Here is a 27,625-nt window from a genome sequence, read left to right as displayed (position 1 = left end):
TGCTTCTCATATAGGGAAGATTAATTTGTAGGTGAAATATGGGTTCCTAAGGTTTGCTTTATGTCAACATGTATAGCTGAACAAATAAAATGTATTTTGCACTGAAGTGAGGTGGTGATGGGGGGGGGGGGTTGGATTTCTATAGACTTACTTTGCCCCACTTGCACGGAATAAATCTGTTTAGTATCATGGGGGGGGGGGAGAGGGTGAGAGCACGTAAGTAGATATATTTTACCAGACTTCCATGGTATATGGTATATCTTAAATAAGGTTTGAGGTGCTCACTAGTGTACCAGCTGACATTTCTACCAGCTCTTAAACTACTGCAGAGCAGTTTGCAGATCAACAAGCCTCTACTTCTCTGGTACTTTACTTGCCTTATTATTTTAAGATCTTAACTCTGCCATGAAAAAAATGTGAGCATACTTCAAACCCTTTCTCCAAAAAGTAACCAAAAAATAATCCAGACTATCAACAACTAGAGATGTCTGCAACTCTTTCTCTGCAGGTGGGAGTGTTGAAGAAGGCTCAACGATGGTTTCAGTCTCATCCGGGTGGGGACACTTTGATCTTTGATCAAGCTATTGACTCTGGTTTGATTAAGCAATGTAGAACAAAATGAAACATTCCTAAAACCCCGACTGAGCCCAGTCTTTCAGCAGCGTCCATTTCACAACGTTCAGATTTATTCTGCCAACGTTTGTATTGTGAAAGTGATTACACTGACACGTTGCCTGCAATCCTGCCATCCCGTAAAATGCCCCAATTTGTAAATAAAAATAAATCTGCCCAATTTTATTTGTGTTCAGGTCAAGTGTCATTTAAACAAATGGATTATTTTATAAAGTCATAGATTTATACAGCCTAGGAACAGGCCCTTCAGCCCAGCTTGTCGATACGGTCGTTGCCTACCCCAGCCAGTTCCACTCGCCTGCACTTGACCCATATTCCCGAAGTGATTCCTATCAATACATCCGTCTGAATGCCGTTTAGGCTCATGTGCCTTCGCCACACATTTTCTGTATTTAAATATTATTATTTTATGAGGTACGTTTATTTTTCTGGGACGAGTCAAATTAGTTAATAAAAGTTCCTTACAGAAAATGTACCATCTTTCCAGTAAATATCAATTGTCTTAAACTGAAGGAATTCGCGTCGGTGTAAAATGAGGAAACTAACAAAATCATCACTTGGTGGCGCCATTGTGTTCTGCAAAGCAGGGGCTGTCAAGAGACCTCAAAACTGTCTCCGTATATTTCCTACAGTACGTTTCTTATAACATTTAGCCTTCTCACTTAGTTGACAATATAAGTAAACACAATATTAGAGTTTGTTATTAAACAGGATATCCTCCCACTTATCGAGAGATAATACCAGTCTATCAGTTACCATAGTTGACTCTTGGAAAGCAGCAAACAAGAAATTTCCCCAATCACCACCCAGTTTAATTCTCTTACGCTCTTTAGAAACAAAATAATTTTTGTTTGCAATTTTTATTATCTCAGTAACATGTACCATTCATTGAAATTTCTATAATATTTATTCACACTTACAAATCATAATGTTTAGCAATAATTATGTTGTATTTGTATACACGTTGCATATGAAACTCTTCATTTGAAAATCTATTTTCATGGGTTTGTCTAGTGAGACTTTGAGAATAACTCAGAAACATGAATCATTTATTTATAACTCGGGGAGTGTGACCCAGACGCCATCCATCCGTGCCTGACCTCCGAACGAATAGTTCCTACTTGCTGCAATAATTCTGCTCTTAAGAGTCGTGGTTTGGATCCAAATGATGGTTCGATCAGACTGAGAAGATGTCCTTAGGATCGAAAGGAACTATCATTTGGATGTGGAAATGGTTGCATGACAATCCTTTGGCATTCTTGCACGAAATGAGAATGCAAAATTCGCCAGATGAAATGCATGCGAATTTCGATAATTTGATTACACGTGTATTGGCTATAGGAAGATATATTAAACCATACACATTCGTCGCCCGGTTAACAGGAACGAACGTTATTTCGGAGACTTCTAAGGTTTCTGAACGTATTTATTGAAGAGATAATTCGCACTGGGATTTCCATAGTGGATCTCCTGGCAAGGCAAGAAATTGCTAGGAAATGTGTGTTCTTCTGTCAGCTGTAATGATGGGATATCAAGTTCTCGATGAAAGTGCCACAGGACCGCCCCGTACTGCAAATTGGGTGTAGGGAATGCGGCCAATTTACACTCAATTTTAAAATAAAAATGTGTTAAGATGCAGCCTGGCTCCAATTATTGTCTCAACAAGCAGATCACATCTCGATGGGAATCTTCAACAGCAAATGAGGGAGCTGCACTTTTCAAGAGTGGTCTATAAAACTTAGAGGGCAGAGGTAAAGAGGAAAGATAAAGTGAAGAAAAAGGATATTTTCCATTTAGATTCTTTAACGTGTTTTGTTTATTCGTCGTTATACTTTGTTTATACAAGTCTAATCTGGAAGTTTGATAAAACACTTAAAAGATAACCATCTAAACTGATTATGGTCTGATTTCCAGCGACACTCGTGTCAGCGCTCTCCAACATCCGCGCGTTATGTTTGTCTATTAATCACCTCCTCCAAAGAAACTGTGACAATCATTGGATGACCGCAGATATCTCACTGTCTTATGAAGTGTGAAAATAGTTATAAACCTCTGACTTGGGGAAGTCAACGTTTTTATTTTCAAAACATCCACTTAATTCTGTTAAGAGCTGAGTGACAAGCGCTTGCCCTGGGTTCAGTAAACGCCCGCGAAGAGTTCCTCAAAGTTTGGACATGGCTAGTGGCTGTATGTCGAAGTTTTGCCTGTTTTCAGTAACTTCGTGAACTTGTTATTCTGGGTTTCTAAATCCTCGACACCGACGATGCATTAACGTTTAAAAATATTTTTTGTCTATTTAATTAATTTTGCCAAATCACTAGATGGAGATTTCCCGTAATGTCTAAGCTAATGTGGCAACCTAAGAGATAAACTGCGCGATTTCAGAAGGCAGTTTCGAGACGATCACGTGGATGTTGTGAACAGGGCCACGGAGGAAGCAGCATCGTTTTATGACAATCCGATGATTTCATTGCCGACATCAATAAACCTGCAATTGAAATTCTAGATGTATCAATTAACTAAATGTAAATGCGAAGTAAATGGGATCTGAACATCGTGAATTCAGGCCTCGATATTGCGAATTCAATGGATTACTTTGTCCTGCGTAATGCAATTTATTAGAACAGCGTCACTGTTCTTCGGAGACCGTAAATCGGTAGCAGAAATGTTTTTTTTAATCCCTGGAAATTAACTACCAAACTACCAAAATACGAACCATTGCATTATCGTTTTAGTGTGATGAGTCAAGCTTAATGGGAAGTGATAAACCACGTGTTACTAGATAGTACGTTATTCTCTTAATCTAGTTTCAATAATAATTGTTCTCCATCACATCTGCTATAATATAAATAAAAACAAAAGCGCAAGAGTTTCTGCAGATGCTGGAAATGCTTTTTATAAGACAGTCTCCTCCTGTGACAACTGAAACTCTTCAGGGAACGGAATTTCAAGCATTAAATCCAAAATGCTAACTCAAAAAGCAATCAGTACAAGAACAAACACATATATATATATACACACACACACACAGACGTGTATATTCCATACCAACGCAGACGGATAACGCAAGAACTTCACGTGTGCATACATATACTGCGGGTACCCAGAATTTACCCATATTTACGCATTTCATACACACAAATTACGCTTAGAGTTTGGTACAAAATCCGTCTGGTATCTTCATTTGGTAGCTATATCGGTTCTCGTTCAACATCGGTTAAGTTGGAAAGAGGTTGAATCTGTTTGCAGGTGTATTTGAATTCAAGAGGAAAAGAGTGTGATTCTCGCATCTTCACCATGGTTATGGCTTAAAGAAGTAATCTTCGATAGTTTGTGCTGCAAAACCAAGAGCTAATATAAAATATCGCAGAATACTGCGCTATAGGTGACGAGCCGAAGAACACTTATAGTTTCCAACCTGAACTTGGCGCCTATTTTTAAAACTGCAATTGTATCTATATAAAACTATTGTTTTATGGGGAATGCGTATGGTAATTAATTGTATGCTGGTTGCATTTTCTGAAACGTCGTTTTACAAAGTTACGTTTGTTCATTAATGTAGCGAAGCAAACAAATTTCTAAGGATAAAATTCTGAGGAAGTCTGACAATTGGCGTTTCGTTCCGGTTGATTTCAAGTTGTTCTCGAGATCCGCCCCCTCCCTTCCATTAAAATGAAATTATTAGCAAAAACATTGGCGTGTTGACTTTGGCAGAGTTTATAAAGAAGGTCGAAACCACACAACAAAGATCTCTTGGCAAACTGGCCAAAAGAAAGTTATCCAGAAGAGACGATAGATGCGGGTACATGTTCTGGGTACAACACTGGTGTCGGCTGTAAAATTCAGGTTAGTATCACTCTTCTTTCCCCTTCTGTCGGGGGAAAGCCGACATATCGAAAAGCGTACATATTAGAGAACAACTGGTTTTGGTCGGCACCCATAAGGTTTTAGACCGCTGCTTGGTCCAAGCTTGACATATTTAATAGCTGGAGGCTGTAGAGTCAAAGATGGGATGCAAACACGTGTGCACCCCTTAGAATGCTAAATAATGGGAAATGCTCTCGCTGCAATATGTGCACCGACTGGTATCTCCACAGAATTGAAAGTTTAGTCCCTGTTCTTCTTGAAGAGGGTGTTTGTTTAAATCTTTCTTAAAACACATAATTTCACTTCGGAGCTTCTTCGTAGGGTGTCTTGCACTGAACAGCTCCTCGTAATTAATTTGGCATTTTAGAATAGCGACTGGGCTGCATAATGCCCGCATTCATCCCTACAGTCTCATCTAAAAAAAAACTTTCAGAAAAGCTTTCAGAAAGCCAGAAAATACCATTCCGTTACTGTTCAAAGGAACTGTCAGTCCGCGGAACAAATCGCCGCCGATTACTCGCTGCTTATTTAAACAGGCCTTCGCGGATTTCCATAACCCTACAATTACTTAGCAGCACTTTTTTGTGTGTGTGGTGGGGATGGTGGGTGTAAGGGTGGGGTGGGGGAAGGGTGCTGGCTGGATTTCACACAAGGGTGCGTAGCAGTGTGGTGGAGATTGGTCTGGAGGGGAAATAGCATAGAAAGCTAACTTTGCATCTGCGTATTAACTGCATTTCAAGCGGGAAGAGACCATCGGCCTTCTGAGTCCCAAGGGGATGATACAAAGATGAAGTGCCGAAAGCCCTCTGGTCTCTCAAAGACTAGAAAGTGCATCCGGCCCTGCAAACCTTAAGTTGGACAGTACCAATGCAACTTTTCAACCTACTTTCGAAGGTTGCCTTTAAAACGGTGTTTCGCTCTATTTTTGCCTCTTACTTGTATTGCTGACGCACCTTGAGGGAAGGAGGGACCTTTATAGCAGAGGGAAATTTAATTCCCTCTGCGATCTACTGTTCACCTCATGCGAAGTAGCCTTTACGTGGCGGGGTAGTGGGTGTGAAGGGAGAATCACACGACCGATCAATCTGCTCCAGCCAGTTCTGATTTCGAGGCCTGTTCCACTGGAAATCCGTGTTTCTAACAAACACACACATACACAAACGGGAAAAGAAGGGAGAGAGAGGAGTTTGTTGTATATTTTGATGTATTGCCCCATACGGGGTTCTGGTTCTACCCTAACCGCAGGATATCAGGAATCGAGATATACTGGCTTTAAATTAGAGACAAATGAAACCCAGGAGAAGGAAGCCGAAAGTTAAATATAGTTAATTTAGTTGTTCATTAATGCCCGAGAAATGCGAGCGCATATTCCACTCTTGATCAATAGCATCTTTTTTTAAACATAGGAGCATAGTAACATTTTCAAAAAAATACGCGAGGTAACTTTAGATGTTCATCCCTGGATTCGTAAGAATGAAAGGTATGATGAACATTCGTTCTCAGTATATTAAACAAATCAATCAGAGGCAATTTATTAAACTACACGTGCAGTAAAAAGTGAATAGACAGTATTTATGACACAGACTTATCTTGTAAAAATCAGCATTACAGTTGCAATTACAGTTGCCATTTCACTTCAGCAAATATTGGCGGATATTTGAGAAATTGTTTTTCGCATTGGTTTATGCAAGCGTGAGCGGCCTGCAACCTGAGAGATGAGGACTTTAATTTCATCCGAACTGCCAAAATACATAATAATTTAAAGGAGGGGGGTAAAATTCCATCAACGCAGTAAATGGACATGTTATCCGCTTGTTCTCACAGGTAGGAAGTAAACACACTGAATTATTATAACAGTAATGAGCTGTACTGTAACAACAAAAAGTGGATGGGATGGCTCTCCGATTGTTTCATCTTCAGTTTCGATACGCTTCATTGAAATATCTCTTCATTCTTGTATCGACCGGGATATAATTCACAATGATTCGGTAAAAGGCTTATTCAGTCTCTGGTTTTACAACTAAGGGTAAAGAATATGCAAGCAGCCACCTCAATGAAGGCCGACCTAATCATAAAACAAAGGTTATGTGCCCTGAGCGATGGTAAATTATCTCAGACGTTAGGTCCCTTTCTATATCAATGTTAAGGAGTGATTCAAAGTAAAGTCATCAAAATGACAACTTTGGTTAATGATAAGTTTGTTGAAAAGTCGTGCTTACTTCTAAAGTAAGGCTTGTACGATACTGAATAGTACACAAAGATGACCATGAGTTCTGCAGTAAACTGTCATTTTAACCAAGTGCAATAAAAGAAGAGCCGAATCTTATGATAAGACACGGTTGCGTTTCGATACCCAAGTCAATAAATGAAACGCCTTTTAAACCCCCCGGTTATAATTAATTCTGAATAGAATCACTTTTGTTGTGCTCTGTTTTGTGCTACAGCAGATTGGAAAATCTTTCAAACGTTTCAGTGGCCTTATCATTTACATTAACTTTGTGCAGTTCCAGTAAAATAAAAAAGAACCACTGCACAAAAGCTGGTCCCGCTTTCCCTGGCAGAACAAACGTTTTGCGGATTGTCTTTAGTTGCAGCAGAGTGCGAGGCTGGAATACAGTGCTCAGCCAATTCAGTGTGTTTGGACAAGCCGAACATTGTTCTTGCCATCAACAAACTGGAGAGGGGTCATCTGGCTCGTCCCTTGTGTTATATTCACTGTGTGCATCTGAGACCAGATACGGCTGATGTGAAAATCACCCGCTTTGACCGTAAGGACAAATAATAGGCATAAGAATACATCAATAAGACCTATGCTACCACATCAATGAGGCAGATTTCCAATAGCAAAAAGTGACTTTTTTTTTCCTAATTGCTAAATAGTTATTTAAAAGTTTCCGATCTACTCTATCTATATTTATACTTGATTCATATCGAATTACCAATGCGACTGCATTTTTTTCCATCCAGGTAAACTTTTCATGACATTCATTTCTGTTTGGGAAGAAGCGCAGTACATGCTGGACAATAAATAAGTTTTTTTGTAGTAGATTGAAATTTCATTGAACACTAAATTAAGAAACATAATTCATTTTTTCCTATAAAATATAAACTGGAAGTGAACTATATTTAGAAAGTTCATTTGCAGAACTTAGAGGAAAGAGCCGGTCAAATGTGAATTGATAACGCTATTACTCTTCCGATGCTGTTAAATAAATATAACACTCACTCAACTACCGGGTTGATTAAACTGAATGCGTATTTGGAAAGGGGGACTAATACTACAGCTCGTTCATATTACAATATTTAACCGGGAAAATATTCGACCGAAAAGTTTGTGTTTTCCAGCTGCTTGTTGTTTAAATTGCTTTGAGTTCGACCGACCATCTAATTAGCTGGTGAGTTTTAAAAAAAAATAAAGGAACACATTTTACAGAAGTGTACTTAATTTTAATAGACTGTACTTCTAAACGTTATAAATTTCAGCCGGATAGGTTCCAAAAGTTAGTGGATGTGTTCATTGATTAAAGCGAGGCGCTAGATGATGAAGCACAAGTCTTATTGAATATGCAAAACTGTTTCCGAAAGGGAATGTTTAATTTAAAGTGAAATTTTATTTGTCATTGTGGCTTGGGTTGGGGTCCATTTGTTTAAAAATCAAGAGCCGAAAGTTTTCATCGATGTAATTCGATAAAATAAATCAAGTATTTTAAATCCTTAATATAAATTATTCGCAATAACTTCACTCAAATTATTTGATTCTTGCAGCAAATGTTTTCTTTTCTGTAGAACATTCTTTATTTGCATACATTTTCATTTTAACTTAAATTAGGGGTCACATCAACGCGTTTAACCGTTGCTGATTAAGATATCTAGAAAGAGATGAATTATTTCAATAGATGCTGCCGACAGATTTTTCAATTAGTGGAGCCTTTGAAATGGTTTCACGCTCAGAAATGTTATCGGATTGACAAAGCAATGTTTCGAACTAATGCTAAATCATTCAATACAAAATTCTGTCACCATTAATCCTCAAATTGGGATATAATACTGTGTCCCTCAAACGTACCCTTTGAACTTACGGTTTTAATTTTGATTTTAAAATACTTTTTAAAAGATCAATTGATTGTAGGTGTATTACGAAAATAAAATCAGACTCTTCTTATTAAATGGCCCCTGGTTGCAAGTTGTTATTATTAGTGTTAATGATTTGTCTTCTTCCTAATTGGGATCTAGGTAGCGACCCCAATGAGTCCGGGGTGATGGTGTTGTAAAAACGATTTGGGTAAGGTATTATGGGCTATTTCACGGTGAACAGTTAACAAATCCAGCAGCATGCTGACAGGGGACAGGCCACGCTGCTGAGCCGGGGCTTTCCTGCGGGGACAGCGGCTGGGATCCCAAAGCCACCCCACTGAGAGAGCAGGACTGAGGCGAGATTAATCAGGGACTAATTCAATTTACAACAACCCATTTATTCAGCCTCCTTTTTTCAAGCAGAGCCTCACAGAAGCATTGTCGGAGCAAATTTGCATAGTCCAAATCTGTAGTTGTGATTGCCACAATAACAGGTTCTTGATTCCCTACCCCCACCACTCCACCTTACTTTGCAAGCAAGATCACAATAATCTACTTTCAAACGAGTTAATGTGGTTTACCTAGAAACAGAAACGCTGCTACATTTCACGCACACGCACACAGCATCCAAGATGCGCAGCTATACCAGAATCGCTTTATAGATAATTTCTGACACCCTTTCAGCAAGGGTTTAAGACTGCATGTATAAAGAAATACTTCTGGAAACTGCAGTTCCTTTCTCGCTTTTGTTTGGGCTGCGTGAGCACTTTTTTTTTATTCAGCAACTTTTTGGAAGCGGCCTTGCGCTGTCTCCGAGTTAACAATTTCATTGCAGTGTCAATCATCGTTTACATGTAAATTTGTAGCAGCCTTTTGTATTGTAACAAAACTGGCGCGGAATGCCTTCCTCGACCATTATTACACGCATTAACATTTTAATTGCACTTTTTGTAGTTGTATCTTGATATGCGTTAAATTCTAGACCAACAAGTCGTGTTTATAAAGGGCTTCCTTTGGCAGTTCTGTGTATCCCACTTAATTGGGAGGGGGCGATACCGATGACACCGTAAACCAGCATTTGGACGAGCCGAGTTGCTTTTCAGAGAAAATGCAGCTAAACAAACGACAGGTGGCTAGGGGGAATCAATTCGTTTACGTGTTCTTATATATTATGTGAGGCATAGTTTTCGTTTTCCAATCGTACGGTGGTAGAAATAATTTTGATATTCTTATGTCAGCGGTCTCTTCGCATGTAATTCGACACATAATCACGTATTCTAATTTCCACGATGGAAACGCGAGGGTATTGAAGGGAATCTTCAATAAAAACTCCAAATGAATGCTTTGAGGATGTGTTAATCCATTTTAAACACAAACCATCATGTTTTAAGTCTTCATTGTACTCCTGCCACAGATTTAAAGAACGGAAATTTGGCCATGAAATAAACTTAAGTGATTTCTGCTAATGTAGGGAGTGTATAAATTGGAATATATTGATGATCGAAAAATAATATACAACTCTTAAGATAAAGATGGATTTAACATGTAACCCAGCATCCTACTGAAGAGGCGAGAATAGAGTGGCAAGACAGAATGACATTGGCAACCGTCTGCCTGTTTCTTGTACAAACGTATTTGTGTTCGCACCTGCAATCTCCACGGAATTGCTAATATTTGGGTATATTTCTGCACAGCAGTTACCATTTGTAATAATTCTCCGCCATTATTTCACATTGTTTCTTGTCCGTTTAAAATATTTCTTTCTCATCAAAATAGATTTATCATATGTGGATCCCCATACTATAGAATCAAACAACAGCAGTTTGAACGGGCCGTGTTCAGTGATTGCAGAGGCTGTAAACAGTCTAATTGGGCTCGTTCTGTGGCTAGAGCTCCATGTGAAAGAATGCCTGCTTGCTATTGATAAACTACCAGTGGATGTCGTTGTTTTCGCTCCCTCTGTGTGTGGAATGACACTCTCCGTCAGGGCACAGAATGACCTCGAGCTAGCAAGAGTTGTGCACGTCATTCACTTTCTATGCAGACACAAGGCGCAGAGACAGAGAGTCCCAAAGGAAAGGGAGACTCTCCTCGATGCCGGGGTATGGAAATGACTGATGCACAGTGTAGAAAGCGTTCTCTTAGCTAAAGAAAAGGGCATCGGTTTTAGCATTGTTCTGCTTTCAATCAAAGCGTTTTACAGATAACACTCCACGCAGCATAGTCACCGAAGGAATGAAAAGGAAGCTTGAAACTTAATGTTACCAGAAATTGGAAAACTATTTTTTATCTTTTAATTTATGATAACTGATCTTACTGTGCATTGCGTTTCTGTATTTTTTTAACTAGGATCCTTCGTCGTAAGTATCGAGGCTACACTGTGAAGGGAGAACAAAATGCTGTTGAGTTTTTGGGAGTTTGTATGCGCTTTTCTGGGTCTAAGCTGCCTGGTGGAGGGAGTCCGCGGAGGATATGGCATGAGCATGTTCGCAGCCCAGCAGACTCCCCCAGATCCCTGCTACGACGAGAACAGCAACCCCAGGCGCTGTATCCCTGACTTCGTCAACTCCGCTTTCGGCAAGGAAGTGAAAGTTTCCAGCACTTGCGGCAAACCCGCGTCGAGGTACTGTGTGGTGACGGAAAAGGGAGACGAGCGGTTCAGGAATTGTCACATCTGCGACGCCATGGACCCGAAGAAGGCTCATCCCCCAGCCTACCTGACCGATCTCAACAACCCTCACAACCTAACCTGCTGGCAGTCGGAGAATTACATCCAGTACCCTCAAAATGTAACCCTGACTCTCTCTCTGGGCAAGAAATTCGAAGTCACATACGTCAGTCTGCAGTTCTGCTCCCCGCGACCAGAATCGATGGCTATCTACAAATCGATGGACTACGGAAAATCCTGGGTGCCTTTTCAGTTCTATTCCACTCAGTGTAGAAAAATGTACAACAAACCCAACAAGGCTGTAATCACAAAACAAAACGAGCAGGAGGCCATCTGCACCGACTCCCACACCGACATGCATCCGTTCACAGGGGGCTTGATCGCTTTCAGCACCTTGGACGGTCGCCCCTCGGCACACGATTTTGACAACAGCCCTGTCCTTCAAGACTGGGTCACTGCTACAGACATCAAGGTGGCCTTCAGCCGTCTCCATACCTTCGGCGATGAGAACGAAGACGATTCGGAACTAGCCAGGGAGTCCTATTATTACGCAGTCTCCGATCTACAGGTCGGTGGCCGTTGCAAGTGCAATGGCCACGCGTCCAGGTGCGTCAAGGATCGAGATGGCAACCTGGTCTGTGACTGTAAACACAACACTGCCGGCCCAGAATGTGACCGATGTAAGCCTTTCCACTACGACCGACCCTGGCAGAGAGCCACGGCCAGAGAGTCCAACGAGTGTGTAGGTAAGAACAAATTTCAATCTCTATATAAACAAAAGGTCTTGCGCCAGCCGCATATGTAACCTTAACCCTACAACACATGGAGGGTGCGAGCAAGCGAAAACGCTCAAACCTAAAGCTCTACCAAATGTGCACTATCTTAACTAAGTCAGGAAAAGCAGTCAGCGTGTCTTTGATAATCTTTTCAGATCTCGGAGCAGTATTTGTCTTTGCGCTTGTAACATATCCAGGGAAGATACGTAAATCATTCCAACGCATTACCGATACACACATAGACTCAGCTCCACGTTAATGGCGTAAATCGATTTTTTAACGAGCTTACATGTTGTAATCTCATGTGGTTGTACCAGATCCGCCGCCTAAATTGCAGCAATAAACATACTCTGGGTGTATTGTTAATTATCTACTTAAAGGCCAGCCAGCGCGACAGTTTGAACTCTGTCCTATATTCATTGCCATTATTATAGGCGCGATATCATTTGTGTACCAAAAGGCCATCTGATCGACATGCGTTCTGTGCACTGTTAATACTTGAGCGGGGACTGACAGCGACAGTTTATCAACAGGTTCGAAACAAAATTTACCTGGAAAGTTATTTCATATTCATTACTGAGTGGCTGATTCAACATTATCGATTTCAAATTGGAGGAGGAAATGTAAATTGTGAATTCCTACGAGCTTACAGACAATAATATTGACGACCATAATATTGACAGCCGGCGCAGAACAGGGTAAATTGACAATATTTTACAAAGTAAGATCAATGGGAGTTGAGCAAGTTTATTGTACTGCCAATATGATTTACAGAATCCGCATGTCTGTCTACGGCTGATATTCTGAAAGCGGGGGGACATTTAAACAGGACTCTCTGTGAACATCCACATAAAGTAATCGCGAAAAGAGTCTGGAATCATCATTAGCGTCAACACCCCACTCTGGAAGAATTATCCTCCATTGTCTGCGGATACATATTTATAGTGCAGTTGAAAATTTGAGGAAGGGGCCAGATGTTCAGAGGTGAAACCATAAAACGTAACACTCCTTATAAAGGTGGTGTCCATTTTCGCTGCAACGCGACCCTATTGCACTGGAGCCTTTCTGAAACTAAAATATAAACCATAGCACCAATCGCTGGAGAAAGTGTTGGCCCTAAATATCAGACCCAGGGCGCAACGTCATGGAACAAAATTGGTTTCTGGGGCACAGATTTTCGGCACAAATAACGACAGGAACTTTCCCCGGCAATTTCGAGTTTAATTGCTATAATTGATCGTGCAGCTTCTTGCACTCTAAGTATATGTTGTAGATTTGAAGAACTAGTTTGTGGTTGAGCGTTGCATAACTCTTGCCTTAGTACAAGACGCCCCAATCAAATAAAATCTGTGAGTTCCGGTGTTTCAAGTGTAACCTGGCGAGGCCGGAGAGATTTAACCATCGGATAATCCGGCGCTGCACAAATTATGTCATCCGGAGGTAGAGTCAGTCCCACCCCACCATTTATTGGCGCTCACTATCATGAAAGGATTTATAATTTTACTGCTGCTGAACAGTAAAGCGTTTGCCTTTCATGTTTCCTTGGAGCTGATCGACTTTATTGCCCCTAGTGTAGTAAAACAAGGCAATCCGGCTGGTGTTTTCAATTGAATTTATTTACTTATTTATTTTTGGGTTTGACTGAAGTTTAGATCCGAAACCGCTTTTTATCTCGCTCTGACAAGCCACAGATAAAGCTGCGTCTATTAATTTAAATATATTATTTATATAGGTAACCGCCACATTAAGGCGGCAGTTTAAAAAAAAGTAATCGCCAGGTTAGGGAATGGATTCTTAAAATTAAAAACAGCGGCGGGTGGGGGTTGGGCAGGAGATAATCAAACTTGCCATTTTAATGAGTTAAGTAATTACGCGTAACTGCCTGTTTAATTAATAACTAATTGTCAATTAATGTCATAGGACTAAACGTAAACGCTCGAGACAGTTCTGGTGTGAATCTGTTGAATGGGTGAAGTGTAACCTCTGCAAGATTACTTTCCTTATGACAAAACTCATACTTGTGTCCCTGTTGAGCCTTCTCATCAAACGACTGGAAATGCCAAATCAATAGCTAAACTATGATACACCGAGCGGTTCTCTCCAATAAAATGAAGTACAGCGCACAATAAAAGTCTAAAGCAAAGGAAAAATGAAAGTAGTGAGGAGAAAAGGTATTCTATCTGCCGAATGCCTTGCCGGGCACTTTGTGCTGCCGGCTGCCCTCGGTACTGTGCTCCCGAGAACCTGCGTTTCGGATTAATTTCTGTGCGTGTCTGTTACTGTGATAGGCTTCCATCACTGCAATCCGCCGCGCTCTCACAGAGAGCCGGCTGCTTCCGATTGGCCTTCCGAGAGCTCCATGAAGAAAACACAGACGCCAGAGTTCACTTCAACAGTAGCAAGGCCACACGATCGGTGTTGAGCTATTCATTCTTCGTCTTCTTTATACTCCTGCTTCACGAGCGGTGTCTCTTCTACCTCACTGTCGTACGTTCCCAGTGGGGCAGAACCAAGCTCCCAGCGTCCGAGCCCTTCCTCGGTTCTGTTATTACACCGCAACCCATTACAGCTGCTTTCCCGGTTTTCCCGCGACCACCATAAAAGTTGATACGAGATAAAGAGATAAAAAAAATCCATCGGTGAATAATTTATACTGGCAGTCGCCCTGCCTCTTTAAAGCCACACATTACTTATTTAAGCATTTTTTTCTAATTCCGTTCTTTGTTTAGCAGAATACTTTAGTGAAAACAATCAATCCTTCCTTTCACCAGAAACATTTTTAGTGACTGCAGCGAAGAGTTCCTTTTGAGCGCAGTTAATTGATGAGGGTATATGAAGGGCGGTGGGTAACAGCTCGGCTTGAGTGCCCATTCCCTCTTGCATTCCGGCTGGTGGGGGTGGATATCTCATCTCCGGCAGTGGAATGGGCATCATAGCAGCCGCAGCCACCGTGGGGAGGTTGTTATTCATCACTCTGCTGGTTAATGCGACTGGGTACGAACGGGGCAAGGAACATGTGGTGTCAGGTCAAATGAGCAGTGGGTGAAACAGACAGTGCACGGCCGTGACTTGGCGAGAGGTCGAAAGCTGAATTTATTTTCCTAGTTCCGGCGCTGTGCAGATAAAGCCCTTGCAATGTTTAATCGTGTCGGCGCTGACACGCAGGGAGAATGACTGCTGATTTCTGTCACAGTGACCATGACAGTGACGTGCAGAAAATGGCCCCAGCAAAAGGACTGCTGCACAAAGGGGGTTTCTTTTAACGCCTTCACTGACTCCTTTCGCGGCTCTGACAAGTTATGCATGTTGCACGGGCGAATCAGTGAGTGGGGGTTGGAGAGATGAGAGATCTGTGAACCTGTACGGATTTTATTTCGTATCAGCTTTTTAAAAATCATTTTAAAATAGGTTTTCCAAAGGCCTGCAATGCCTGTCTAGTAGTCCGCCGTCAGGTTAATGCTTAGATGCTGAACGCTGGTAGTTCGACGAGAACCATTAATGGACACAGTAGGGAGTCATTCCTTGTGAGCACTCCCTTCTCACGATTTGAGCGAAAAGATATTTTTGATTGATGCAGAAGAAACGAAAAATAAAAGAGTATCAACTATATAAAGTCGGCAAACACACTTCCTATCTCAGGTTTAGGGTTTAATTTCTCCCATCTCCAAAGTGAACAAAAATAGACTAAACATCTGCGTTAAACCGGGTGGCGAGAGAAGTAATAACATACACTGACTGCGTGCGTGTAGTAGAATGGAGGATAGCCGCCGCTTCCTCATCCGTGGAGTATTCTGCGGTTCCCACGTTGGCCTCCTCAGCCATTTCAGAGCCCACAAAACCGGAGCGGAAGCACATCATCCCCAATCCCGAGGGACTTCCGAGGCGGAATGGTGGTAGAGATTCTAGTTATAGTGTAGCCTTAAATGCAAAACTCGTCTCATATCCCCGATATCCGTTTGTATCCCTTTCAACGTGTAATTTTTTTCCTGTTCAGTCAGAAAGGCAATGATTACTTAAATTAGTCTAAATTTTCAATAACGTGGAACATCTATAATCTTCGCAAGAATCAATATTTTGGATTCTGATTCCCCATTAATAGAAATCTAATTAACAGGTTGAGACCATCTAGGCATAATAATAGTCTGGGGTGGAGCAGATTAACCAAAGGGGCTGTTGTGTTCTATGACTCTGTGACAAGAGTTCTGCAGATGCTGGAAATCTTGAGTAACACACACAATGCTGAAGGAAGTCAGCAAATCAGCAGACATCTTTGGAGTGGAGTAAACAGTCAAATTTGGGGCAGAGACCCTGAATCTGAATTGGAAAGGAAGCCAGAATGAAAAGGTAGAAGGGGAAGGAATACATTCTGGCAGTTGTTATGCCAGAGCAGGTGAGGGGGAAGGTGGGTGAAGAGGGATGAGCGAAGAAGCTGGGAGGTGATAGGTGGAAGAGGTAAAGGGCTGAAGAAGGAGGGATCTGATTGGAGATGAAAATGGACCATGGAGGAAAGGGAAGGAGGAGAGACATGATGGCAGGTGAGAGGGTAACCAAAACAGGGAATGGAAAAAGAGCAAGAGAGGCTGAAATTACTGGAAGTTAGAGAAATCAATGTTCATGCTATTAAGTTGGAGGCTATGCAGTTGGAATTCTGGGTGCTGCTCCTTTAACCTAACAGTGGCCTCAGTGTGGCAGTAGAGGAGCCAATGACTGACATATCAGAATGGGATTGGGAAGTCAAATTGACATGGGTGACTATGGGGAGATCTTGCCTCATGCAGCAGACATAGTGGTTCCCCAGTCTGCAGTGGTTCTCACTGATGTAAAGGAAGCCACACCAAGAGAACCAGCTATAATTGCTAACCCAATTTCTCTACCATTTCAGTGAATTTCTGGATCACAATCACTAGCTGTATTGGCTCAAGTTCTTTGATGAAAATCTGTGCCATCTGGTTACTGACCCTTATCATTTAAAATCTTCATAATCAAATTTCCTGTTTGAAATTTCTTCTTACCATACTCTGCTCTAGGTTGAAATGTTGCATCTTCACCAGTCTCTCCATATTCCAGGTATCATTTTAGTCGACTTCTCACGGACTCACTAAAAGAAATAGTTAACTTTCTATGAGTGGAATCCCAAATGAAATAAAATCATTTAACAGGTGTATAACCACTTCTCTTACCGAGTGCTTGTATTTCCAAAACCACTTCACTGGCTGTAGAATAGTTTGGACTGTCGTGAAAGCAATCTGAAAAACATCCTGCAAGTGGAAATTATTTTAAGCAGCATGTCCTCACTTTCAAGCAAGACACACAAAATGCTGGAGGAACTCGACAGGCCAGGCAGCGCCTATGGAAAAGAATACAGCCGACGTATTGGATCGAGACCCTTCAGCGGGACTCAGCTGAGTTCCTCCAGCATTTTGTGCACGTTGCCTGGATTTCCAGCATCTGCAGATTTTCTCTTGTTTGTGATGTCCTTACTTTAAGAATTCGTGAGGTGAGCAGTTATCTCAGGTTCAGATGGTGTGCCTTGCCTTTGGGTTCAAAAGGTTCTGGGTTCAAGGGTTATTCCAGAGGGCCTTACGCAAAACATTTAGACTGAAACTTCAGCGTGGCACTGAGAGAATACTGCCCGATTATACAGTATATGCTATGTCTCAATGAAACTTTAAATGAAGACTGTTCTTGCTGTCTCAATTGGAATAAAGTTCCAATTTTGAAGGTGAAAATTATATCTCTTCCAATACTGATATGCAAACAGACTTCTGCATTTCCTTTATTACAAATATCATTGTACTTCAATAATATTTCATAGTCTATAAAATTATTTTGTGACCTACAAGTTTTATGAGTAAGCTCCTTAAGCCTCTCTGAAATAAAAATGGGAAACCTAAGTCAGGCAGAATATGAGTTCTCATGAAAAGTTCAATCTGAAGCAATAAGTCTGCTTCACATTCCACAGATTTTGTCTGGCCTGCAAAGTGTTTGCAGAATTTTCTTTTTCAATTAAGATCTCTAGCAGCAGTTATTTTAAATTGCCAGATGTGTCCATGTGCTCTTTAAAATTATATAATTTAGCTTAAAAAAAAGCATCACATTACAGTTTGATGCTAAATTTCCAGTACCAAGTATTAGCCTTGTCTATTCTTTTGAAACTACATTTACAAGTAGTAAATGTCACTAAGTGTCACCTTTATGTAGGTCATCAATAAGGGATTTGGTTGTTAGGATGCCATGTTCTCATCCTAATGCAAGCCAAAGTAACTTCAATTGCTATAATTCACCAGTTACCACTTTTAGACAAGGTGCTTGCTGTTGTTAGGTTATAGTTGTATTGCTTTTAACTAGAAAATACTGCTTGTTGTTAAATTGCAGTGTATTTGGTATGGCAAATACCATTATTTTTAATAATATTTTAATTTAATTATATTTTTAAAAGCTTTGCAGAGGTGAGCTTTGAGGTGCAAGTCTCAACTTTTCTGACCCACTGTAGTTTTCTGTTTCAAAATATTGTCATCTTCTGAGTTGTTACTGCTTTGAGGCCCCATTTTTATGTATATGTTCTTTCGCACATTCAATTCCTCTCCCAGAACTACATCTGCACTGGCTGGTGGTGCAGTGGTACCCACACCGGGGTTTGAGGTTTTGAGGTCCTGGTTTTGAATATGGCTGGTTCCCCATCCATGCTGGGTTGAGTGTCAGGCTAGCAATTCGTTAAAAAAGATGCTAAAGAAACGGCACAGTTGCTGCCCGATGTGCCACAATATATGGAGAAGAACAACTACTGCTATAAACGCGAGACTTAATCTGTTTAGATTGATTACCCAATTTTTTTTGTGGCTGAGGAGGGAACTGGTGTACTTGGTTAATTACATTGTGCAGTAGTAATGAAGATATCTCACTTCAAAAGCAGCTGACAAATCATTCACCTTCACTTTGAATTGGTTGTGAGGATGACATGTTCTCATACCGATATTCACATAGAGGCACATCGCTGCCTGAGAAAATTTCTCTGCGGAGCATGGGAAAGCAACAGACTCAAAAATTATGTAGAAAATCATCAGTGAAGTTTGTCAGGTGGAAAGATGGAAAGAGACAATTGGAATGACATTCTGGGCCATCCAGTCGAGGATGACAAGAGATTTCAGAGTGTGCACAACCAGTTTACTTTCATGCTTACAGCACTTCTTATTAAGACCCAAATAATCGGTAAATATTTCTCTTTAGTGCAAAGATCAATCAATTAATCATGCTTTAGAAAGACAACAAGAAGGACTAAATGATTTAGCTTTTATTAAAATTAAATCTATTACTAAATCAACACAAATGGGGAAAGAAGAGCAGCTGAATGGTGAAGGTGGATCTGCTAAAACTGACCCGGAGCTTATCTCCTTAAGTGTAGTTTGTTTCTAAAATGAGAACCACAAGTGGTAAAAGATGCTCAACAGATCGAGCAGCATCAATGGAGACAAAAAACTCTGAGGGTGACCTCATTTTATCAGAGTTGGGGGAAGTTATATTTAAATGGAAACAAGCCAAAAGGAAGCTCTAAAATAGGGTGGAATTCAGGAGATGAAAAAGTATTACTGCACAAGTTGAGACAAACGGAGAAAAGGATGATCTGGAAGAGGAATAAAGAGAAGAAAACTAATTATCTGAATTTGCAAAAGGAAAATACTGTGATTGCTGAAAATCTGGTTCCACTTTATTTCAAAAAAAGAAATTACTTAAAAGAATGCTGCTATGCTATGGTTTTCACATCTAGTATAATAGGATAATAAAGGAAAAACAGGTTAGTTTACAACTTGAGTGCAAGGGTGCAAACCTAATACTAATATTTTTGTGCACAACTTCATGGAGGGCTTCAAATTAATATTACTGTTTCTTTTTGATTTATCCTATTCAACAATATCAACAATGATGGATTGTCAATCGAATTGACAATTGGTCCCATCTAATTGGTCCCTGTCAGCTAGTCTGGAGCTATACGTTTTCATGTAGTCTAACATGCAATTACACTAAAAAAGACAAGTGCATAGTGCACCGCCAGCTCAATTTCACTTCCCAGGATGGATCATGTTGATTTTAATCAATAAGGAGCTTTATAACGCTAGGATATTTATTGAAATCCGGGGTAAGAGTCTTTACTTAGTGGCTGTCAGGAAGTGAGCAAATGGATAAATCAAAGGAAATAGAGTTTTGGGAAGTTGACTAGTGTTATGTAGCTTCTAAAGATCATTATTAAGCTAGATTTAAATTTGACACTAATGATTAATTGATTCAGCTGTACAATATTTTAATATATTGATAATATGAGGCATGTACAGATGAATGGCATCTATATATATTCCTGTAAAGTAATCAAAAATCTTTTTTTAGTAGGGATGAAGGTCATTTGCTTTGGTTTTGATGAGTCATCTTAATGTCTGAAATAGACTTCTTTCTTAACCAAAATAACTACTTTGATTTTATGACAGTTTTAAAATGACATCATAAGGTGTTTTTTCTGCCTCCAGGTAGTACCATTCTCAATATATAAAATTTATTATCATCTTCTGTCATTTATTTAAATGCTCATACTATTATCTAAGATTGTAATACTTTCAGTAGGAGGCTAATCTGTATAACTCATGAAAATGCTAATGAAAACTTCGAACATCATTCTCACTGGTAAAACATAAATGGTAATTTCAGCCTTTTGCATTACATATCCTCTTTATCACCTTCCTGACCTCTTGCAATAAAAAACATGACCTTTGCACACTTTACTAAAAATACATTAAGTACAAGCTCCCAAGAAGATTAAGCAACTGTACATAATAGAGGCTTTGGTGATTATCTGGCTTGGTTCATGAACAGTATTTCCTAAAAAATAAGCAAACTTAATCATCAATCATAATGACAGAAAGTGATATACCAAGCAAAAAAATCCCAATAGATACACATTGAAAATTCCATGGAGTGTTCTTTTTTTCACAGAATGACTGCTAATTATTGAAGAATTTGAAGAAATTATTTCAGTTGTCCACAATTGGACCTTGTGACAAAATTCATCACTCATTGCATCCATCATGTTGTCACTGAAGTTGTCTTTGTTGCACATTCCTTTCATGTTATGTGAACAATGTTACCACACACACACATCACAAAACATTTGCTTGCTTTGGTTTCTAAAGGTAAACAATGATCTGAAGGGACTCAGCTTAGACTGATTTAATGAGTCATTTTATATGTTTAGCAAATGGATGCATTCACGTTTTACCTGTATTTAATCTTATAGTGAGATTTGAATTTGTAATGGATATTTTTTTTTTAATTGGCTCCTAATGAAGGCCAACATTCAACATTTAAATATTGTGTGAATGTATTTCATCATCAGGATCGGGGCAAAGATTTTAACTGTTGGTGTTTACTGGCTGGTAGTTCCTTTTAATCTTTTCTTGGTTTAAAAGGATTAATTTACTTGAAAATGTGGAGAACTGAGCACAACATTGAAATTGTTCCTGATCTGTCATTTTACATAATTTTGTAGCTTTGTTCGGTGTTAATTGTAAACAAAATTGGACCAACATCAAAGTTGTGAAGTCCTGCAAAACCAAGACTGTTTTATTAGGGATTATCAGCTTAACTGTCCAAACAAATACAAGATAAGTATCCCCTATTGCTAGAGTTGTTACTTTTCGGTGAGGTACTTGCTGATGTGGAGTTGTCTGAATAGTTGCATTGCTTTCAACTAGAAAATATTGTCCATTTTTAAATTGCACTGTATTTGGTATGTTGGCATGGCAACTCAAATTTAATCATATTATAGTTTTAAAAGCTTCACAGAGACAAGCTATGGAGTCTTAACTCTCAACTTTTCTGACCTTCTGCATGTTTCTCTTTTCGGAATCGTGTCAATTTGTGAGTTGTTGCTGTACTGAGGCCCCACACTTATGTATATCTTTTTCCACCCATTCAGTTCATCGCTAACTACTGCTAACATGTGTTTAGAATGATTACCCAATTTGCAGGGGTTGGGGGTGGGGTGGGGAGGGTAATGTACTTTCTCAATGACATTGTAAAGTGGTAATGATGATATCTCACTTCAAAAGCTCTGCTAACAAATCGCTCCTTTCACTTGAAATCATCCCATCAGTAACCGAGGAAGGAAGTGGAAAGTGGCAGCATAGTTTCTCCCATTACTGGGTTCATTTGCTCCCCTCTAGCACAAAGTTCCACTGCCGTAGCACGGTTAACTTTGCGAACACTCTACTTCATAGTTTAACTAGTCTGTGAGCTATCTAGTTCCATTCACTGTCAATCTCTGCTTTAATATTGGCAACTTGCTTGTGTTTCATATTCCTTCTTAAAGTGTGCACACTTCTGACTCTGTTTCTTGAAGCTGTTGATACAGTAAAACTGTTCCATTACAGAGTCATGGAGAAATAGATCACTACAGCATAGAAACAGGCTCTTCAGCCCATCTAGTCCATGCCAGCCTGGTTTTCTGCCTAGTCCCATTTACCTGCTCCTGGACCATAGCCTTTCATACTTCTCTCATCCCTCTATCTACTTCTTCTAATCGTTGCAATTGAACACACACCTACTGGCAGCTCATTCCACATTTGCACCACCATCTAAGAGAAAAGGCTCCCCTTCAGATTCCCTTTAAACATTTCACCTTGCTCTCTAGTTCTTGTCTCACCCAACCTGATGGGAGAAAGCCTGCATGCATCCACCCTATCTACACCCTTCATATTTTCTATACTTCTGTAAGATATCCCTTCATTCTCCAACAATCCAGGGAAGATAGTCCTAACCTATTCAACCTATCCCTGTAACTCGGGTCCTCACGTCCCAGCAACATCTGTGTAAATTTTCTCTATACTCGTTCAAACTTATTGATACATCTCCTGCCAGCGGGTGACCAGAACAGCTCACATTCAACAATCTATCAGCAGTAGAGAAATTACTGTATGATCAATAATTTAAGTAAAGGTTAAAACAGTCCCAATTCTTTTATGCAGACAGATTGTGAAAATCAGATTGGTGAGGGATCCTTAGGAGGAAATTTGTAGAATGTCTACAAGGTGACTTGTTAGAGCAGCTTGTGATTCAGCCACAAGGGGAAAGGCAATTCTGCATAGGTAATGGTTGTGTAATGAACCAGATTTGATTAGGGAGCTTAAGGTAAAGGAACCCATAGAAGGCAGCAATCATAATGTAATATACAATTTGAGAGGGAGAAAATAAAGGCAGATATATCAGTATTACAGTGGAATAGAGAGAATTACAGAGGCATGAGAGAAGAAAAATCACAATTGTCACTCCACTCTTTAAGAAGGGAAGGAGGCAGAAGAAAGGAAATTATATATGAGTTAGCATGGCTTCAGTGGTTGGAAAGATGTTCCAATCCATTACTAAGGATGAGGTATGGGTTACTTGGATGTGTATGATAAACTAAAGACAAAGTCAGCATGGTTTCCGCAAGGGGTAATCTTGCCTGACAATCCTGTTGGAAATTTTTGAGGAAGTAACAGGCAGAAGAGACAAAGAAGAGTCAGTGAATGTTGGTTACTTGGATTTTAAGAAGGCCTTTGACAAGGTGCAGCACATGAAGCTGCTTAACAGGATAAAAGCACATGGTGTTACAGGAAAGATACTAGCATGGATAGAAATTGGCTGACAGGCAGGAGGCAAAGAGTGGGAGTAAAGGGAGCCTATTCTGGTTGGCTGCCAGTGACTAGTGATGTTCCACAGAGGTCAGTGTTGGGACCGTTTCTTTTCACGTTATATATCTACAATTTGGATAATGGAACTGATGGCTTTGTGATCAAGTTGAGAGTCAATACAAAGATAGATGGAGGGGCAAGTAGTATGCAGAAGCTCAGTCTAATTGGGAGAATGGGCAGAGAAGTTTCAGATGAAGTATAGTGTTGGGAAGTGTATGGTCATGCACTTTGGTAGAAGAAGTAAAGGTATAGACTATATTCTAAAGAAAATTCAAAAATTCAAAAATCAGAGGTCGTGAGGAACTTGGGAATCACCATGCAGGATTCCCTCAAGGTTATCCTACAGGTAGAGTTGGTAGTAAGAAAGGCAAATGCAATGTTAGCTTCACTTTGAGTGGACTAGAATATAAGAGCAAGGATATGATGCTGAAGCTTTATAAGGCATTGGTCAGACTGCACTTGGAGTATTGTGAGCAGTTTTGGGCCCCTTATCTAAGAATATCTGCCATGATGGAATGACAAAGCAGACTCAATGGGCTGAGTGGCTTAATTTTGCTCTTTAAGTATGTCTTAAAGTCTGTCGTGTTCCCTGTACACAACACCATACATGATTGATACAGTATGTGTTGTGGTTTTAGTTTGTTCTTATTAATTACTGATAAATGTATAATCATGACTAAAGCTGACTGTAACTAATGAATAACAAAGTTATAGTTTCATTTTACTGTTTGGAGTCATGGAGAATTACAATTCCACAGGTGTCACCTGCTTTTTCTTATTATTGCATGGTTTCTTCATGTTCAAATGAACAACAGAGCTAGTTTAGGGTTAATGAATCACTGTTATTTAGAAATGTCTTATCATTTAATATTTTTTATATAATTGATGTAAATGGCAACATCATAATGTGGCCAGATTTGCAGAACATAATATTTATGGAAAATAGATAAATATTCTCCATACATATCTTTGTTTTGTTGCACTGAATAATGATCAACTGAAAAAAAAATTCCAATTACTGACAATGGCATTTATTGACCACCTTACACAAGAATAAAAGATAACTGTATTTAGTCACACATAGGCCAAGAACAGATGGTATACGCCTGAAGGACATTTCAGTTATACAACAGGTTTACAATTTTTAATTATTATATTTGTTTAATGCAAAATACAGCTTATCAAGTGATTTGGACTCCTGATCTATGAGTTGCTGATCCAGAGCCATAATATAACACAAATGGAGCCTTGCCTGGTTTTGTGGGGCCAGTGCTACATTGTTTTTCAGAGACACATTGCTTTACAGACATGTTTGTCCAGGGTCAACTATATTAACCTACAAAAGATTCACAAACATCATTGCTAAATTAAGTTGCTATTGTGAAGGCACACAATCTCACTGATGTTCTTCAAGTTCTGTACAAGTGCTTCGAAGTTTGAAGCAGAACAAGACAGAAGGACAAATTAATATGGGCACAGAATATAAACAACCACAGGAATAAGCCCATCCCCAAGCTTAATATATTACCAAGCTTCCTTTGTATATCCATCTTAAGTATATAGATATATTTCAGCAAAGTCTGAGTAAATGAACTAAGATGCATGAACAAAAGTTTGCCGTCCAAATCTAAAGAACTAACCAAACCTTGAGTTAACTTCAAAATACTTACTAATGATTTTTTAAATTAAAAATTAAATCTTAAGTTTAAAAATTATTTTAAAATTATTTAATGAACAAATATAAAATACATGATTTAAAACGAATGGGAGTAATGTAAATAAATGATATTTGGAATTGGATTTTGTGTTAAAAGATTATGAAATTTTTTGTTTTTGATGTGATGATTGACACCAAATATGCTGTTGTATAACTAAGAGGGGTAGGCGTAATAAGCTGTAGCTTCAGCCTACACCCTTTTGGTCTGTTTTAAACAATATCTATTTTTTTTGTTGTAATTTTGAAATCATCATTGTAAATGATGCTTTTTGTTATGTTTGTACTGACCGAAATAAATTAATTTCATTCATAATGATTTTTTCCTTTACCAAGAACTTTATTTCAATATTTATGCAATAATTAAGTGTTTTAAACTTAGCATTGATTTCCTGTCCTTTACCTTCCCTCAGATCTTCATACTTCTTCCCATAGCCCTGAAACAGGGAATATCACACTAGAAGCAAAATTTGAAATGCATCGTTATACCATTTACCATATTCAAGAGCCCGATGGTTGAGGGTAATAATTGTTCCTGAACCTGTTGCTGTAGGTCCTGAGACTTTCTTTCTGATGGCAGCAGTGAGAAGAGAGCAAGGTCTGGACGGTGGGAGTCCATGATGTTGGATGCCTCTTTACTGCAATAGCGTTCCTTGTAGATATGCTCAATGGTGGGGAGGACTTTACTCATGATGGCTTGAGCTGTAACCACTGCTTTTTGTAGGCTTTCCCATTCAAGGGCATTGTTGTTTCCATAACAGGCTGTGATGCAACCAGTCAGTATACTCTGCAATGAGGTTCAATAGAAGTTTGTCTAAGATTTAGATATATTGATTCTTTGCAAACTTCTAAGAAACTGGAGGTGATGCCATGCCTTCAGAAGGCCCATTTACCATTTAAAAGCTCCTGAGCAGGTTGGAAACCTAGATATCTAATATTTATTTCTACATCTAAAGCAGGTTTGAGAGCACAGATTCTGTGAATTTTAATCTTAATCTTATATCTACAACAATACTAATGGAATTCTGTCATCCAGCGAACATTTAAACCCGGCAAATTTGGTTATAAGCAATTTTCTTGATAATACTGATAGTAAACAAATAGAAAATGCAGCAAAAGCAAACTGGGCCCCTAATCCAAATGCATTGTTACATTTCTGATGCTTGTGTCTTGGACATTTTACCTTTTCAGTAAAGAAAACAAACAGAATTCACAGGAGTAGTAAGAATAGATTCACTGCAATTACACAGTATTAATATTCGTAAAATAAGCACTTCTGGTATTAATATAACCTATTTTATCCAGCACTTTAATGAAGATGTTAACTATTGTGAAACAAATTAGCAGACAATGAATTTCAAATAAATTTGTTAAGCTTTCTTGTATCAATATTTGTACAACATTATTTCAAAGCTGAAGAAGGTTTTAAAGCTTTCTTTTAAAGTGTTTTAATTCAGTTTCGTAATTTGTTTTCATTCCCCACATTTTACAATTCCTCTTTGAAGATGTGGGCAGGCAGGAAAGAATAGTTTGCATTTATAATACTTTTCTTTAAAGACACAAGGCACATTCGCCTGCTCATGAGAAATCCATAAAAGTTAACTTCCCCTTTTAAAAGGTGCTACTAAACCCACACAATTCTTTGATTGTACTTGATCCCTCTCATTGGATCAGAAAATCGTGACATCGATCCTCATTTTGGAGTTTAAACATTTGTTTTATTTGTCCTGTCCTCATACCTTGTCTCTCCACTCTGCTTTGGAGCACCTAGACAACAGCAAAACTTATATCAGGCAGCAGTTTATACTGTCATCGCCTCAATATTAATCACCAAAAATCTGGGCCCCTGTGCATCCTCTCCAACTGAATCCTTGACTTTCTCATTGGCAGATAACAGTCAGTAGGGATCAATGAGAACATCTTATCCTTGCTGACGATCGACACAGGTGCTTATGAAGGGTAGGTACCTAACCCGGTGCTCTACTCTTGCTAAACTCATAAATGTGTGGCAATAGGCAACTTAAATGCCACCTATGAATTCGCAGATAGCAGTGCCGTTGTTGGTAAAATGTCAGAGGGCAACAAGGCGGGTTACAGCTGGTTGAGTGGTGTCACGACAACGAATTTGGACTCAAGGTCAGTAAGACCAAGGAATTGAATGTGGACTTCAGGAAGGGGA

At 39.4% G+C, this 27,625-nt stretch overlaps 1 protein-coding gene across 2 annotated transcripts in view; it reads left to right on the top strand.

The window, feature by feature from the left end:
- Window positions 1–10,394: 10,394 nt before the first annotated feature.
- Window positions 10,395–27,625, top strand: part of ntn1a (netrin 1a) — a 180,247-nt gene continuing 163,016 nt past the window's right edge. The window contains exons 1-2 of one of the 2 annotated variants that reach the window (XM_059948637.1): window positions 10,395–10,676; window positions 10,924–11,988. In XM_059948637.1, coding sequence (XP_059804620.1) covers window positions 10,971–11,988 — 1,018 coding nt within the window. In that variant the 5' untranslated portion in view covers window positions 10,395–10,676; window positions 10,924–10,970. The remainder of the gene's footprint in view (window positions 10,677–10,923; window positions 11,989–27,625) is intronic. The other variant, XM_059948636.1, reaches the window with a different exon arrangement.

This window comes from Hypanus sabinus, chromosome 23 (genome assembly GCF_030144855.1).
Source record: "Hypanus sabinus isolate sHypSab1 chromosome 23, sHypSab1.hap1, whole genome shotgun sequence".
NCBI classification, from domain to species: Eukaryota; Metazoa; Chordata; class Chondrichthyes; order Myliobatiformes; family Dasyatidae; genus Hypanus; species Hypanus sabinus.
The sequence above is the reverse complement of the archived record's forward strand: the minus strand, read 5'-3'. Positions and strand labels throughout refer to the sequence as shown.